This window comes from Synchiropus splendidus, chromosome 1, assembly GCF_027744825.2.
Source record: "Synchiropus splendidus isolate RoL2022-P1 chromosome 1, RoL_Sspl_1.0, whole genome shotgun sequence".
NCBI lineage: Eukaryota > Metazoa > Chordata > Actinopteri > Syngnathiformes > Callionymidae > Synchiropus > Synchiropus splendidus.
The window spans coordinates 44,347,560-44,364,313 of NC_071334.1; the positions used below are offsets into that span (position 1 = coordinate 44,347,560).

The 16,754-nt window shown below is 42.1% G+C and overlaps 1 protein-coding gene across 3 annotated transcripts; it reads left to right on the forward strand.

Moving 5' to 3' along the window:
* The first annotated feature begins 1,010 nt into the window (after positions 1-1,010).
* On the forward strand, positions 1,011-16,709 carry sgsm1b (small G protein signaling modulator 1b). 3 transcript variants are annotated; one of them, XM_053856922.1, is made up of 25 exons: positions 1,011-1,153; positions 1,248-1,291; positions 3,674-3,749; positions 5,151-5,313; positions 5,438-5,590; positions 5,728-5,795; positions 6,060-6,202; positions 6,923-7,054; positions 7,736-7,860; positions 7,937-8,004; positions 8,085-8,248; positions 8,323-8,452; positions 8,920-9,046; positions 9,116-9,180; positions 9,252-9,397; positions 9,464-9,592; positions 9,666-9,839; positions 9,948-9,992; positions 11,735-12,793; positions 13,827-13,951; positions 14,014-14,096; positions 14,176-14,285; positions 14,417-14,513; positions 14,575-14,742; positions 15,153-16,708. In XM_053856922.1, exons 1-25 carry the CDS (start codon positions 1,147-1,149, stop codon positions 15,239-15,241), a joined length of 3,690 nt encoding a protein of 1,229 aa, XP_053712897.1. In that variant the 5' UTR covers positions 1,011-1,146; the 3' UTR covers positions 15,242-16,708. The 3 variants fall into 3 exon arrangements, with proteins under 3 accessions (XP_053712897.1, XP_053712906.1, XP_053712888.1); XM_053856931.1 differs by lacking the exon at positions 1,011-1,153 and having other exon boundaries at positions 1,238-1,291; positions 8,157-8,248; positions 15,153-16,709; XM_053856913.1 differs by lacking the exon at positions 1,011-1,153 and having other exon boundaries at positions 1,238-1,291.
* The last annotated feature ends 45 nt before the right edge of the window (positions 16,710-16,754 follow it).

The window sequence follows — 16,754 nt, forward strand, 5'->3', positions numbered from 1 at the left end:
CAGGCTTGGTGTTCACTCAGGGTTCACTGAAGTGTGACTGACTTAGTGTAACATTGTGTTGTTTAAGTGTTCCCTTCCTTCGGCCTACTGATTTTTCTGCTCACCCTCAGAGACAGTTTGGGATTTGTTCTCACGCGTGACTGTATGTGTGGGGGAAACAATCCGCAGCATGTAGTTGAACTGGATTGCTTCAGGACGTTTTAGTCCTGAGGAACAATGGACTCCTTAGGATGGAGAACACATTGTGTTGTGACGCTCTGAAGACAGAAGGCTTGATGCAGCAGTCATCTACATATCCTCACCTATGACCAGGAGATGTGGGTAGTGAATTCAATGCTACTGTTCATGTAAAAATAAATAAATAAATATATATATATATATATATATATATATATATATATATATATATATATATATATATATATATATATATATGAATTGGACTAAATTCTAAAACAACTGTTATGTAAATCAAATATGTTCTGTTTCTGATCACAGTTCCATATTTTATTTGTCTCTATCAGAGTGGTGCTTTTTTCACAAGGACACCAAGCAATGATCTATTCAAAGAGCTGGCCACTAGGGCTGCACCGATTTTCACCACCAACATATTTTTAAAAATTGTTTTCCAACAGGTAGATGCCAATGTTTATTTATTACTTTTTTGAGGATTTGTGAATTCACAGAGCAAATTTAACTTATTTGTTAGCTAAATTAGTGTCTAAAAACACTATTCTAACAGCTCTAAAATTTAAAAACATTGACAAATTATTAAATAAATTAAATATATATATATATTCTGAGACCTCACTGTACTGTACTGCTAAAATTGACGGAATAAGACTTAACCTAAAATTACAATATATATATATATATATATATATATATATATATATATATATATATATATATATATATATATATATATATATATATATATATGCCCACAGTACAGTACAGTGAGGTCTCCGAGCACTATGTAAAGGCGACTGTGTCTTTAAAGGGGTGTTGGTGGAGGGAGAGGGTGACAGTGAGGTTTGATTCAGTCGCAAAGAGCACATCGTGCATCTCTGAGCATCACTGTCCAGGTCTCATTTTCTCAACGTTTTGGGGTATTTAACCCACAGCTGGATCCTTGCTGGAGCCATGGGAGGTAGGTCCATCCTCGTTATTCTGCTGCCCTTCTTACATCGTCGTTCATTCCCGGAATAAACAACGCAACCGTGTGTTTTCTGTGATGATGACAGAAGCAGAGACGCGTCAAAAACTGCTCCGCAATGTGAAGAAGGAGGTTCGTAACGTTGGATTTCTCATTTTTTTCCCTCTTGCTTTGAGTGTGTTTACTTACGCCGTCTGCCCGTCAATGTGCGCGTGTGAGTCTGTAGGGGTGTGATTGTGTGTGAGTGCACCACGACAGCGCTAACGGCTGTTTTTATTTACACGCGTTACGTAAAAGCATTGCGAGAATTCGATGATGGTGAATAGACGGTGATGGCGATGGTGATGATGCTGATGACGATAATGGTGCTGATGATGATGTTGGGGAGGAGGAGGAGGAGGAGGAAGAGATAGTGCAGGGTCGTGCATGTGTTACCGTGCTCTCGAAATCTATGCGATCGAATGACATAAAATGCATGGAGAGCTCTCATTCAGGTCAAGATGGACATGAATTAAATGAGAGGAGAAGGAGCTGAGCCAGATCCAACCCTTGTCAAATCTCCAGGGGAATAACAGGATGTTTTTATTCACTATAATTTCTCGACACTTCCAGGCTCAACATGTCCACGCTCCCCCTCACCTGTGACTCACTACCTCTCTACACTCTGGACACCTAGTGCCACTGCCTGCTGCAAGGAGGGGCTTAGCAATGACATACACACTCCATTGAACACCAGCCATCATCTGATGCATGCGGTTTGGAGCCTACAAATGAGTTTGATGACCTTTTCCATCATTATTGACATTTAAGAGCATTTTAAATCTGAAATGCTTAAGAATCACTCGCATTGAACAGACCAGCAAACTCTTACTTTGTAGTCGCAAACAGAACCGCACCATTCTACTTAGAGTAAACCGATCATTTGAAATGACATTGTAGAAAAATAAATGGTCAGGGGTGACAGAAGAAGGGTGAAAGGGAAACATTTTAGCACAGTAGTGAGTTGCCATGATGGCTTGGAGATACAAAGAAGTATCAGCGATGAAGCTTTTCATTGGGAGTGTGGGAAGGGAAATGAGTTATGACAGGGACAGCTGATAGAGGCAGCTTAGGGAGGTGGGACTCAGGTGATTTGAACATGCAGAGAGGACATAGTTGGATGAATGATGGAGACCAGGTGAAAGAAGAAAATGCTTCTATCTCCCAATAATATTCTTGGATCCAGAGGATGATTCGGACCATTACAGATCATTCGTTCCTTGTCCTGTTTCACATATTGCCTGAAAATTTCATCTAAAACTCTCTACAACTTTTCCTAGTTATTTTGAACACAGGCAGACAAACTACGGAGTCGAAAACGTGACATCCTAAGCGGACGTAGAAAATGACAAGCGAGAGAGTCCGTGTAAAAATGCAGTTCGTAACACATCTTCAGCTGCAGGGAGGAAAAAGCCCTCAGTATCTCTGCTGTCACCACACTGACTATGCATTTTGATGTGGTTGAAGCCCTTGTCGCAGCACAGAGCATATCACATCCTCCACCCATCTGTCATTGAATAAAAAAAAGATTTTATTTGAGCCGCTCCGGCAAGTTCTTATCAACAGAAAACTGCTCTGTCTAGAATGAGGTTTGTCACTGGCATAATATCTGATTTTAGTTCAGAATCATCCGGATGGCAAGATCACAGACGACTCACGGGTTGTTGAATTATGTGAGCAAAGAGCCCAGCAAAGGCGGATCACATTCTCTATGTCTGTAATTGCTGGATAGAAAATTATCGTTCATTGTGAAGTGAAAGCTTTAACAAAGTGCGCTGACTCCTATTGAAAAATTACACCCTTATCAAGACTGTAATGGATGTGATCAAAAATGGCGGCCGTGTCTGATTGGAGGGGGAGAAGGGTCTTTGAAAGCCACCGTTAAATTGCTCATAAGAGAATCTCATTTTAGCTTTTGCTATTTCAATGACCTGCCTCGCCATCAACTACTTTCATCAAGGCACTGCAAATAGAACACTTTAAAAAAAGTTATCTTTCTTATGCACATTTTATGTTGCCTGCATTCTGTGTTTTGAAAAATAGCAACAGAGATTTAAATCTGCTTGAGGAGATATATGTTCCTTGTGTTCACTATTATAGAGATTTGCATGAATGTAGCTCGACTTAAAAGCATGTAGTGATGTTTTCAGCGGATTCTCTACTGCCAAGACTGAAGTCTACTTTCTTCTTCTTTTATCACCGTTTGAATTGCTCATATCAGTTTGGGAACGTCAAATACCCTTATGTTGTTCGATCTGATTGCAGTCTGGAAAAACTGAGGAAATGAGTCCAAAGAGCAGTGAATTGAGGGAAGTAGGCAGTGGGATCCTCCTTTGAAACCCAGTGGATGTGCACAAAACTGAACCGAGTGTGACTCAATTCAAAGAGTAAAAAATAAATGAAAAGGCAGCTATGGCTTTCCTTTGATCTCAGTCCTCGCTGCCTTTTGTCTCACTTTCTGTCTTTCTGTTGCAGGTGAAACAGATCATGGAGGAGGCAGTAACCAGGAAGTTTGTGCACGCGGACAGCAGCCACATCATATCCTTTTGTGGTAAATGTTCAACTTGGTCGCGATGTCGCTAGAGAGATTTGTTGGCATGGAGACAGGCAATGTAGTATTTCAGCTTATACTGAGTAGTATACTGTAGTATAGCATCTCATACTAGTTATACAGTAGAGAGAATATGACTTCATTATATTCTTTATTGTGAGTCTAGTAAAAAATACCTGCCTGTTTGAGCATGCTTGGCTGCAGTCTGGTGATCCCTTTCAATAATTTTTATTATATAACATTGGGGCCAGTCCAGTCCGAAAGAGTATAAATGGTCTGTATTATTGTGATTTGGGGATTATTTGACCCGGACCAACCTGGCGGTTGGAATTCTGGCGTGAACCCTAACATGTAGAATTTGTCCCTTTGTTACTGCATATTAGTATAGTTTCTGAATGTATGTGTGCTGTTCCAAAATATTTTCAAGCAAGTGTGTCTTGTGATTATGTGATGAATGATGCAGGATAGATCAGTGCCAAATATAACTACACTATGGTGTAGTTATATTTCACTTTTTTTTCGTTTTTTTATTGTGTAGTGTGAAGGGATATCGACCCAAAAACAGCAGAAGACAACAGACAAGGAGCAACATTTCAGATCTCAGTTTAAATTCTAAAGTAGATCATTCTGAAGTACAATAGAAGTACAATGGAAATTGTATAATCTGAACATGTTCAAAGATAATGAAATAAGGTAGCAGGATATAATGCAGCGTAGTACAATAGAAAATTGAAGAATACAAAGATTGAATATGATAAATCGTAAGATAGCAGGTAATAGACCGGTGGTGATGAAAGAACAATACCATCCAGGGGAGCAGACGTTGTGGCAAAAAGTCAAGAGCACTGTGTTGTTCTGTAGAATACATTGTAATATACGTGTATATGTAAAGTAGGATAGTAGCGTAGGTAGTACAGTGTAGAATGATATTTAAAAGGTTGGAAGTCAAGTTTTAAAGCTCATTCATGTCTATTGCAAACTCGACTTAATGTCATTTTAAAGTCACGTTTCTGTATGTTCAGCATACTTGTCCTGCTGCTGTATACACAGCGAGTGATGTGTTGAGCAAGCGAAAGCCTATTTAAAGATATTTACTCAAACTTCCTCATTTAAAATTTAACAAACGGCAATTTTCATGCTTTAGTCACACAAACAATGCATGTATAACTTCCACCTCTGAAAGGTGTTGATACTAAACTGGAGTGAGGAGTGTGACTCACATCTTCCATAACCTAGCAACCGTAGACATTACGAGTCCGTTTCCACTTGTGCCATCTGTGCTTTCCTTTCCTGTTACCTGCGTGGATTAATAATGATAACACAAGTGCTGAAGAGTACAATGAATAATAGGACGTTAAAAAGAGAGTGTTTCATCTCAGTCTTGGTTTTCTGTGTTTGTAGCTGTGGTTGAAGCCTGTGTGCTCCATGGACTAAAGCGACGGATCGCTGGTCTCCTGTGCAGCAACAAGGTGGCAGCCCTCTTCATGAAAGTGGCGAAAAGCTTTTCTCCTGCTGAACAACTTTGTCAAAAGGTTCAGGAGTTGGAGCGACTCATGGAAAATAGGTGACGCATTAGTTGCTTTACAAATGCGACGAAAATCCAATAAAATGTATCGTGCATTTAGACAACTACAAATGGGTAGTGCCAGGTGTCAAATATTGTTTGTCATGATTTGTTTGTTTCCCAGCAAGCAGAATAACTCCTCGCTGAGTAACGATCGCAGTCGCCAGGCCAAGTTAGGAAATCTGCCTCCTCAGGCTCTCAAACACTTGTGGATCCGAACTGCCCTGATGGAGAAGCTTCTTGACAAGATTGTGCTCTATTTGGTGGAGAACAGCAGGTAGTCTGTCTGTCCATATGTCCATCCTTCCTTCTCTCTTTCTTCTATCTACAACAGTTATGTACATGTTATTCATGACAAGATACATGTTAAATTAGCACCTTTATTGACCTTTCTTGTGTTTTTTGTCCTCATAGTTCCTTCTATGAGCGGGAAGCCATGCTGTTGGATCCCGTGGATGGACCGATCCTTGCATCCCTATTGGGTATTTAACACCTAAATCAACTATCCAATCTTGGCACTCTTATCGCCTGAAAAGAGCATTGAGTCCTGAGTCTTATTGAGTCTTTTATTCAACCGTGCCTTTCATCCTGTCACCCTGAATATCAATCTGAAGTCAGAGCAAGAACATTCGGATTGCCGTGAAAGGGATTATGTCAGATAAAGCAGGGGAAGCTGCAAACATAACAGACAATCAAATAGATATAGCTGATGTTATTTTTGCCTAAACCGACAATGTGTTTCTCAGTTGGACCTTGTGCTTTGGAGTACACAAAAGTCAAGACCGCTGACCATTTCTGGACAGACCCTTCTGCTGATGAGCTTGTACAGCGGCATCGCATCCACAGTGGCCACTGCCGCCAGGACTCCCCCTCCAGGCGACCTGCACTGGTGAGGAGATCTTATCTAAACAAGTGATTCTTAACCACTGGGCCGGGGCCCATGGTTGGGTTGCGAGTGCCTCCTAGAGGGCCGCTAGAAGTTTTTGAGGGCCGCGAGTTTTAATACATTAGCCACATATGGTGGCAGTAGTGAGTCGCTGAATTGACTTGACAGCTGCAAATCTGTGATAGTTACCAACTATGGAGAAGTTTTTGAAAAGAAAAAAATGATAAAGAAAGTGATGGTGCCCCCAACAGTAAAAACTGTTCACGGAAGCATGTGTTGAAGCAGTTTTGAAATGGCGATGCTTTTGTTTACACTTCACTTTTGTCTTCTTGGAGTATAAATAAAATATTTTTATTTTATGATATTTAGACATGGTGTTATTATATTTATTTTATTCAGTTTTTCCAATTTCCTCAACAGTTTGCATTAAGTGCGTCTTTTTCTATTTTTCTTTAATAAATTTGATGAATATGATTTGCACCTGGTTCTGCTGCTGGTTGGACTTTTCGATGACAAACACATATCTTTGTGATGATCACATGGTTTCATTACATTTCACAAGGTTTTGCTTTGTTTACGTGTAAGTGGATTAAATATGGTTATTGATCACAAAATCGCAAATTTATTCTGGGAAAGGTGGGCCCCGAGATCAAAAAGAACCCCTGATCTAAACCATTCGGAGAAACTAAAGACGTCATCATGCTTTCTTTGTCGATCTGTCAGATCCAGAAGAGACAATCCAGTGGGAGCATGGACGATCGACCGCTAATGTGGGCCAGAGAGTACGTGGAATCCCTTCACCAAAACTCTAGAGCCACCTTGTTGTTCGGCAAAAACAACGTTTTGGTGCAGCCGGTAGGTTTCTCTTTACGCTGTGTATGCATCTTGATGGTGTCCCTTGTCCCATCCATCCTCATTGTGTCCTTATTTACCACATGCATGAGCCACTGTCATTGCTAACTGTCATGGTTCAACTCTGTCTCTCCTCTCCATGTGTCTGAATCATCCAAGTCTAGCCTCCTCAACTTAGTCACCAAACTTCCTCGCACAAACTAGGTATCCGATAAACTCACTTTAAACAGTCGTATAAAACACAAATCTATCTCTACAGACCATTCACACAAGGGTTTTCCTTAGGAGTGACCACTGGTAACACTGCTAGATTTGGAATTCTCCAAAGGAGGAACACTTTAGAAGGGATCGTAACTCAACCATGGGTTGTGAACTACAACTGCAAATCACCAAAGATCAAGAGTCATCAATGACGCCCTTGGAAGGTCGGCAGGCAACTGTAGCATGTGAATGCGCTGTGTACATTTTTTAATAACTTTAATAAAAATTAATTTTGGGTGAGTAAGACAAAATAAACCTCATGCTGTATAATCTGAAAAAAAATAAAAAATGCAGTTACTTACAAAATGATCTTCTTCCAAAAGAAGAATGTACTGTATCTATGTAACATTTGTAGTCTGTATTTATATTTTGAATATTCCGAATATAAAAGTGTATTTGAGACACGCTGGCTTTTGCTTCCAGAGGGACGACATGGAGGCCATCCCAGGATACCTGTCGCTGCACCAAACTGCTGACCTCATGACACTCAAGTGGACTCCGAATCAGCTGATGAATGGAAACGTGGGGGAGCTCGACTCGGAGAGAAGGTTAGAGTCGCAGCAACAAATCAATGATCGGGAAATTGTTGCGCCCACCTCTGACAGTCCCTCGTGTTTCCGTCAGCGTGTATTGGGACTACGCCATGACGATACGCCTGGAGGAGATCGTGTATCTTCACTGCCATCAACAAGGTACTTACAGCATGCTGCTATCATGAGTGGCAACTTTACCAGTGATGTTGATGGTCATGTTTTGAAAACTGGTTCCTCAGTGAACAGTGGTGGCACAGTGGTTTTGGTGAGCCAGGATGGAATCCAGAGACCTCCTCTTCATTTCCCCAAAGGTGGCCATCTGCTTCAGTTTCTGACCTGCCTGGAGACTGGGCTGCTCCCACATGGACAGCTGGACCCCCCGCTGTGGAACCAGAGAGGAAAGGTGGATTTTTGAAATATTACAAAATGCAGTCATTTCTCTCATCGCTAATCAAGATCGCTGCGTCTTATTTGCAGGGAAAGGTTTTTCCCAAGTTGAGGAAGAGAAGTCCTCATGGCTCATGTGACTCTGTGTCGGATAAAGAAGATGAGGAAGCCACAGATTATGTGTTTCGGATCCTCTTCCCTGGGAATCAGATGGAGTTAAGTAAGTATCCACCATACTTGGAATTCAGTTTCCATCCAAGACTCAGACTTTCCTTTTCAAATACACATCCTCCAGCTCTTCTGGGGGGAAGCAGGAGGTGAACCACAGAGACATGATCTCTCCTGGTCACCTTGGGTCTGCTCGAGATTTCCTTGCAGTTGGGCATGTCCTATTTATCAGCAGTCAAGGTGGCACCGTGAGTCACCTCAACTGACTTGACTCATTGTGGACCTACTTCTTTAGCCTGGCCTGGAACACTGAGCGACTTAGCAGAAGAAGACATCTTGTAGGGAAAACTAGAAAAATGTGTTGGCTGCTAAGTTATGCAATCTTAAGGATTTTAAAATCTGTGACAGCCTTCTTAGGCTTCTTACATGTGATTCCTTCTTCTATGTGTAGCAATCTGCATATGACCATGTATTTGGCTCACATGTTGAGTGAATCTAAAATGACTCTGTGTGATGCAGTGGCTCTCGAGCTAATGGACCAGAGCATGAGCATGTGGCAGCCCACCCCCAGGAAGTCCTCCTGCTCTTCTTGCTCACAGAATGGCTCATCTGACGGCTCTATTCCCAACGGCTGTAACCAAGAAAGGTATTTTGTCCCTCAACCAATCCTTATATTTGATGTCACAAACTAGAGCACCGGTTTATTCTCACCTAGGGCGCCGCTGAAGCTGCTTTGTGACACCATGAAGTACCAGATCATCTCCCGGGCTTTCTATGGATGTAGGTGCAGCGCAGTGAAATTCATGAGTAAAACTGCTGTGCTCTGGTCAGTCATCAGGTTTTCTCCTCAGGGCTTGCGTACTGTCGTCACCTGTCCACTGTTCGCACGCACCTTTCTGCTCTGGTCAACACCACCATCGTTGACCCTGATGTACCCTGTGATGCACGAGGTGGTCTGTCTGTGGAGGTCTGGGGCAATTTCTTAAAGGACAGCACCGTAAGTGGCACTTGTGATTGCTGCTCAATGGTATTTTAGGTTAAAATACATCCTTGTCTTACTCAGGCCTACGAGGAATGCGAGATACACAGGCTTGTGTATTTCGGTGGTGTGGCCCCTTCGCTTCGCAAAGAAGTGTGGCCCTTCTTGTTGGGGCACTACAAATTCTCAATGAGTGAGAAAAGCAGACTGGAGGTATTTCTTTCTGTTGACAGCATAAAACTTAATTTCCCAAAATATCCGAGTTTAAGGAAGACTTCTGTTTCAGATCGATGAGCAAATGCACACGATGTATGAGCTGAATATGAAACAGTGGCAAGGCTGCGAGGCCATCGTCCGTCAGAGGGAGAGAGAGAAGCACGCCGAGGCTTTAGCCAGATGCTCCTCAGGGACCAGTGTGGAGAGAGGACCAGTGCAGCGTGACTCCACCATCAGCACAGATGTGAGCTTCCGTTTAACTGTATACGACCAAAAATGGCTTCACTAAAGTGGAACTTTTGCTTGAGCACATTTGTCACTTCTGCTTTTTCCCCACCCTCCTTTTTTTCAGTCGTCTTTAAGCAGCAACTCCCAGAGTGACTCCAGCTGTGCTCAGGTAGCAGGCACTCTTACATGCTACATTACAACACACAAAACTTGCAACTGTCCTTTATATCCTCGATGTTTTACTTTCTATTATTAATCATTTATGGGTGTACAGACCAAAAAAGGAAGTTGAGTTTTTTCACTGAGAGTTAGTTTCTGTCAGACCTATTTTTGATCTTGTGAAAATTTGCCACTACACTATGACTTTTTTTCGTACCCTCAGTATAATGGAAATTAACTATATTCAAACAGTACCATGGCTGCTTTGAGTCATTAATAGGTGCAGTCAGTGGTGAAATCTGACATCACAAATCCGACATCACAAATCACTTTTTCTAGCCGGTGGTGATGTCTTGGGACAATGTTCTTTTGTAACATAAAACAGAGGTTCATATTTGAGAGAGTCAGTGTTGGCTGGAAATGGGCAAACCTGTATGGGATTTGACTTCAGTGGCGTTCTGTTGGTTCGTTGCAGGGGTAAAAATTCCCCAAATGATTTCATTGACACGAAAGGTACACACTCATGTGATGAGCTCCAATTCAAGCTGGCGAGAGCCATTTTGACTTTGTACAATTTAACTAACTTAATTGTGACTAGGGTCATGAAATATTATCATGAGCGTTTGGCTCAAAATCTTAATTTCCCCATGAGCCCGTAATGGGATAAGCACAATAAATATTGTTGAGTTTCCCCGCTGTGGGCCTTTTAAAGGCCATCTGATCAAAAGAGGAATGTTCAGTGTTCAGATGTTCAAATAATTATTAGACAGCAAATTTAAGCACTCAGGACTGAGGACCAGTTTAAGTCCCCTGATCTAAATATGGTTAAGATTCACAATTGCTGGAAATCGAAGAACCCTCTAAGTTGGCCTATAATTACAAATACTGTTGGTATTCTGGTTCAAACAACTGGCCACACTACACACGGTAGAACCAAAAAAAAGATTCAGGCATTTTATGAATATCAGGCCATGCACAGAAATACTGCTTAAGATCAATGTTTTTTTTAAACTCACTCTGAATAGAATGTCATTTGGAATGTTGTTATGCTACAATTAAAGCAATGGAAATACACTCACTAGCTAAAGTCCTTCCTCACCACTGGGAAACTGAGCAGACGAACGCGGGTTGCATTGTGTGATTTCACATTAACAGGGAGTGTAAGTGTGAATACAAGTGACAGAGTGCGTGTTCTATTGTAGAGTTTCATGTGTAAGAACATAGTCATCCGTCAAGATCTGGATAGTTTGATGGTTGCTTTTCAGTAATGTAACAGGACAGAAGATGATTAAATTGCTGATGGATCAGTGGAAGGGGAACAATGACCTTGGTCTGCATGCTGCAAAGATGAACAGTAAATTGTCAAATTGCCAAATGTAAAAATGAAGACACACTTTTTTTCCTGATTTAGCAGAAATCTTTTTGCAATATTTTCACAGGTTTAATAAATATTTGTTACTTTTGAGACAGGTGTGACACCTGCCACAACAGCGCTTTCCTGAGATGAAACAATGGGACGTAACATTAAAGTGTAGTGTCTCAAATAAAACGAATATTTGCTAAATCTGTGAAAATATTGCCAAAGATCTCTGCTAAACCAGGAAAAAAACAGGTGTCTTCATTTTTACATTCGGTGTCCCATACAATTGAATTGAATCCTGCCATGCGGTCCAAAGGAGTTTCAGGGTTGCAAAACCAAGACCTCCTACCACATATAATGGTTTGTAAAGCCAGTGCTTCTTTGTCCGGCAGGTTTTCGAGTCGGTGGAAGCTGTCGATCCCACAGAGCTAGAGGAGAAAACTGAAGGCGAGATGAAGCACAATAGTCCAGTGAAGGACACTCAGGAGGACAAAATGGACACTGATAAGTTTCCCCCCAGCGACGTCGCCACACATGAACAGCAAATAAAGAGTCCAGACGTAGCTACCAGCGCAGATGAAGCTTCTCAGCCTCCAGAGGAGGAATCACAAGTCGGCTCAGTCGATAAGAGCAGTGTTTCAGACTCAGAGAAGATGGAGATCTCAGAGAGTGAAGCTGAAAAAGAATGTGGTAATGATAAGACAGCGACAGAACCACAAGTAGAAGAGGAACAAAAGCATGAGTGCAGCCTTTTAAAGGAAGTAGACACTAACAGAAACCCAAAACCCACTCTGGAAAACACCAATATTCTTAAACTAGAAAAGGAGATCCACAATGAGTATTTCCAGGCTCCTCCACTCGGAGAGGCTCTGACTCTTCCAGCCAACAGTAGCAAGGAGAAAACGCTGCAGCCGTCTTCTTCTCTAAACTGGAAGGACAGAATTCCTGAGCAAGCATCAAATAAAGCCAGTGAATTAGAGATAACAGATGGCAAAACTGCTGACTCTGCAGAAGCGAAAAAAGCAGTTGAAGGGCCAAACCTTGATAAACCTGGTTCAAATTCACCAGTCCGACAGATGCTCAACGCTCTTCAGACGGCGTCGCGAGGAAGCATTTCGTTATCGTCCCACACGAGAGAGTCCCCCGACTCGGACGATTCTCCCTCCGCCCTGGAGATGGAGGACATTCCTGCTGGAATCACCTGTGTGACCTCAGAGGAAATTAAACCCAGGCCCCTGACCAGTCTGGCGGCACCCCCAATCTCACTGGTGCAGAGAGAGAAAATGAGGTCGGAGGAGCTCACCTTAGATCATCATCTGGACACCGACTGTAATACCAGTCCCGAGGGGACGGACCTGGGTCTTTCAGAGGACGAGCCGGAGATGGAGAATATGCTTAGTGAGGCAGGAGACGGAGGAGCGGATTCCAAACATGATACAGAGACCTATTCTGTAAGTTCCACATGGTTTACTATGAGGAGATATTTGAAAAAGAATCCAAGTACCGTAATTTCTGGACTATAGAACGCACATGATATTAGCCGCACCCACTACATTCAAAAAGCCGCAGCGGTCTATAAGCCGCAGGTTCAGTGGTGCTGTCTGCGCTGTGGACAAGTCAGTGGTGCACCGGCTTAAAAATACTTTTCAAAACTAGTTCTGAGAACGGGATCCAGCATCGAGAGTGAGGAAATAGTGGAAACAAGCTGCGTAATACGGAGCGTCTTGATTTATCAACGCTGCTCTCACAATAGACAAGGTGCAGCTCTCCAGCCGGTATCAAGTCAGCGACCAAAACCCAACTCGCTTGTGTTCATGTCTGACTTGAGCCTAACGCACTTTGTCTCGATACAAGGTTTCACATCTTTTATTCACATTAAAGCCCTCGAAATGCGTTGTTTTTGTCCGTGTGTCCAAAGTTCCGACACCACTGTCGGTCTCAGCAGCTGCTTCTCGACTCCAGACCTACAGGAGATCCACACTGTGGACAGAGCTGCTGACACGCGGGCAAAAACAGTGCATTTTGATCGCTTTAAGGGTCAATAAAAAGCCTCTGACTTAATCTGATTTGAGCCTGAAAATTTTATATATTAGCTGCGATGTTAAGCCACAGGGCTCAGACTGGGAGAAAAAAAGTAGTGGCTTATAGTCTGGAAATTACGGTAATTTAAATCAAACCAGAAACAATCCTGCCATTCAGATTTTCCTGGAACATGGGGTGTCTCAACGCCCTTTAGTTCAGTCATTTAATTGAGGGCCTCAAACAGTGTCTAAGTCTAAATTTTGGACAAGCTAACTGCCCACAGGGTTCAGACACAGTCATTCTCATGGGAGTTGATGATAGCATGTTCAAAGAACATAGCAGCCCTTTAATAACAGACATTAAAAAAAAAGAAAACCTGATGATACAGACGCTTATAATGGCATCTGCAAAGCTCACAGTTTGCCTGCTTCCTCTGTGGGATTATCATTGTTGTTTTGGCAGCAAGAAACTCTGGACATGTACTTGATTAACCTGCATCGCATTGACAAAGACGTCCGGCGATGTGACAGAACGTACTGGTACTTCACCGCAGAGAATCTGGAGAAGCTGCGCAACATCATGTGCAGGTAAGCTGTGTGGCAACATGTTTTTTTTAACGTCTAATTGGAGCCCATCTTCTTTTTTGTAGCTATGTTTGGCTCCATCTGGACACGGGTTACGTCCAAGGCATGTGCGACCTGCTGGCTCCCCTGCTGGTCATTCTAGATGATGGTCAGTTTTCTTGATACATTTTAACGTCCCGCAGAGAAACAAAAATGGAAATCTATAAAGCAATAATTTTGTGCTCCAGAGGTCATGGCTTTCAGTTGCTTCACTGAACTGATGAAGAGGATGAACCAAAACTTTCCTCATGGTGGCGCCATGGACTCTCACTTTGCCAACATGCGGTCGCTCATCCAGGTTTGCGCTCATCACTCTCAAGCTGGCTGCTTCATCCTGAGATCATTGGTCTCATGAGCAAAATACACCTTGGTGCAGCTTTAATGTCTGGCAAGGTTTATGGTAAAATAAACGTTTTAATTCGTCGTCAGATTTTGGACGCAGAGCTATTCGAGCTGATGCAGCAGAATGGCGACTACACTCACTTCTACTTCTGTTATCGGTGGTTCCTGTTGGACTTCAAAAGAGGCAAGAATAGGCTAAAAGAATGCAACTAAACAAGGTGCTGACTCGACTGTTTGGTTTGCAGAGATGGTGTACGATGATGTTTTCGCTGTCTGGGAGGTGATATGGGCCGCCAAGTGCATCTCCTCTGAGCATTTTGTGCTCTTCATTGCGCTCGCACTTGTGGAGATGTACAGAGACATCATCCTGGAGAACAACATGGACTTCACCGACATCATCAAGTTCTTCAATGGTAAGTAACGTGACCATTATGGAGCTTTATCAGGCTCAAGAGTCCCAATTCTGGATTGTATCCCTTCACAAATTAAAAGTTTTTTCAGATTCAAATCATTTCACCCTTTTTTCACAGATGAAAGCTCTTGATAACAGTTGTGGTCACATGCTTTGGTTAATAACGGCTGTGGAGGTTTTTCTTGATAGTTTTTCTTGAGAAGTTTGGGGATACTGCTACTGAAAACAACAAAACTCCACCATGAGTTGAGATAGATAAAAACAGTGGGTGAGGAACAGTCATCTGAGAGGAGTTAATCCCATTAGATCAAGTCATGCATGAGACACATCCTCCTCCTTAAGGTCCAGCAGAACTATGTGCTTCCTTAGCTTCTCTCTGCATTGAACCGTTTCCAATTTCATTTTTTCCAGAGATGGCAGAGCGACACAGTGTCCCCCAGGCTATGACGATGGCCCGAGACCTGGTACACAAAGTCCAGACCTTAATTGAGAACAAGTGATAAAGTGTAACCTGGTTCATCAAATCAGTAACCCGACATGTCCAGCTCCTTTCCTGTGGCTTCTTGCTAAATTTGGGAGTGAGATGACTTTTTGTTTTTCCTGGTACTTCAGTGTTGTTGTTCCACCTCGTGAATGTAGGCTTGCTGAAATAGCTTCAGGCTTTATTTTTGCCTTAACTGACGCTGCCAGACTCTTCATCATTCATTTATTTTGTCACACACGATGAAAGTGGTGCAGATGTTGATTTATGTGCTCATGAGTGGTGTTAATGCCATGACAAGGCCCACATCTTGTTGATCCTGCTCATTTACCTCTGATGCACACAGACATGCAGAAGACTTGACTGAACCAAACACGTGCCAGCTACATGCACACTTTTGTTTGAGATATATATATATATAAATTCACCATCTGTGTTATTATAAGGTTGCCTTGACGACAGCCCTACCTTCACTACAGCCACTGCTGCATTCACCGACTGCCATATGGATCTGACATCTGACGCTCACTGGTGATCTGAAACTACTTTTCAGCATTTAATGACCCAAACAAACACTGAATAAAAGAAAAACAAATCATACTCAGGTAGCCATCAAACACCCCAAAGTGACACGGATATATATACTTCAACTTCATCACGCATGTGTGTAGTCGGTTTAACTACCATGGCTCCTGCACGTTCTGACCAACCAGATGAGGCGTCACCTTGTCCAACCAGAAGGAGGCCACGGGGCAGACCCAGGACACACTTGAGTCAATGCTCTCCTGGGATACTAAGTAGTCCTCCGAACAAGCTGAAGGGGAGAGTGAAGTTTGGACCTCTTTGGTCTGGCTTCAGATTCAGTTCCTAGTGGATCAATCAGACAAATGTGTGGGAGATTCAAACAAACCCTAGCCTACACTCATTTCTGTTTAGGGGGAAATGTAAGAAAGTACTTGATACTTACACTAAGAAAGCCAAAGTATTGTCTCCAAATTGTATCACCTAATAACTATAACAGAATGAAATACTGACAGTGTAGTAAACCTCACACTTTAAGCTATTTAAACTACATCAAAAGATACTTTTCTTTTTTTTATGAAACAAACGCGTAGTTTCCGTCTTTATAATCATTCAGATGATCAAAAACAAAAAAACAGATGGACAAAATTGAAATGTTGCTATTGAAACAAACCTGCCGAGTGAGGTCACTTGTCAAACTGACTACACAAATCTTCTTTGGCTAAATTCTCTTCCACATGATCCTCTATGAAATATTGCTATTTGTGTGTTTGTGTTAAATATTTACTGTACACGAGCGTGTTTATTGTACAAAAAAATAAAGCTGTAGTACAAATTGACTTAACGCAATACAATGTCTGTATATGAGCTTCGTTGGATCTATGCCACTGAAAATATTTTATTTTTTTCTGTGTCTTTCAAAATGTCACCTGTTATAATTTATTGTGTATTAAAATATATTTTGCACTATGGAGTCATGTCTTTGATAAGGTTTCCATCACACGTAAGAC

Excerpts from the sequence above, each read along its gene's own strand:
- sgsm1b (XM_053856913.1), top strand. The coding sequence starts at position 1,238 with ATGATGACAGAAGCAGAGACGCGTCAAAAACTGCTCCGCAATGTGAAG. Across the intron at positions 5,796-6,059 it reads GATCCTTGCATCCCTATTGG|TTGGACCTTGTGCTTTGGAG; the intron begins GTATTTAACACC and ends TGTGTTTCTCAG. Across the intron at positions 14,097-14,175 it reads GCTGGTCATTCTAGATGATG|AGGTCATGGCTTTCAGTTGC; the intron begins GTCAGTTTTCTT and ends TTTGTGCTCCAG.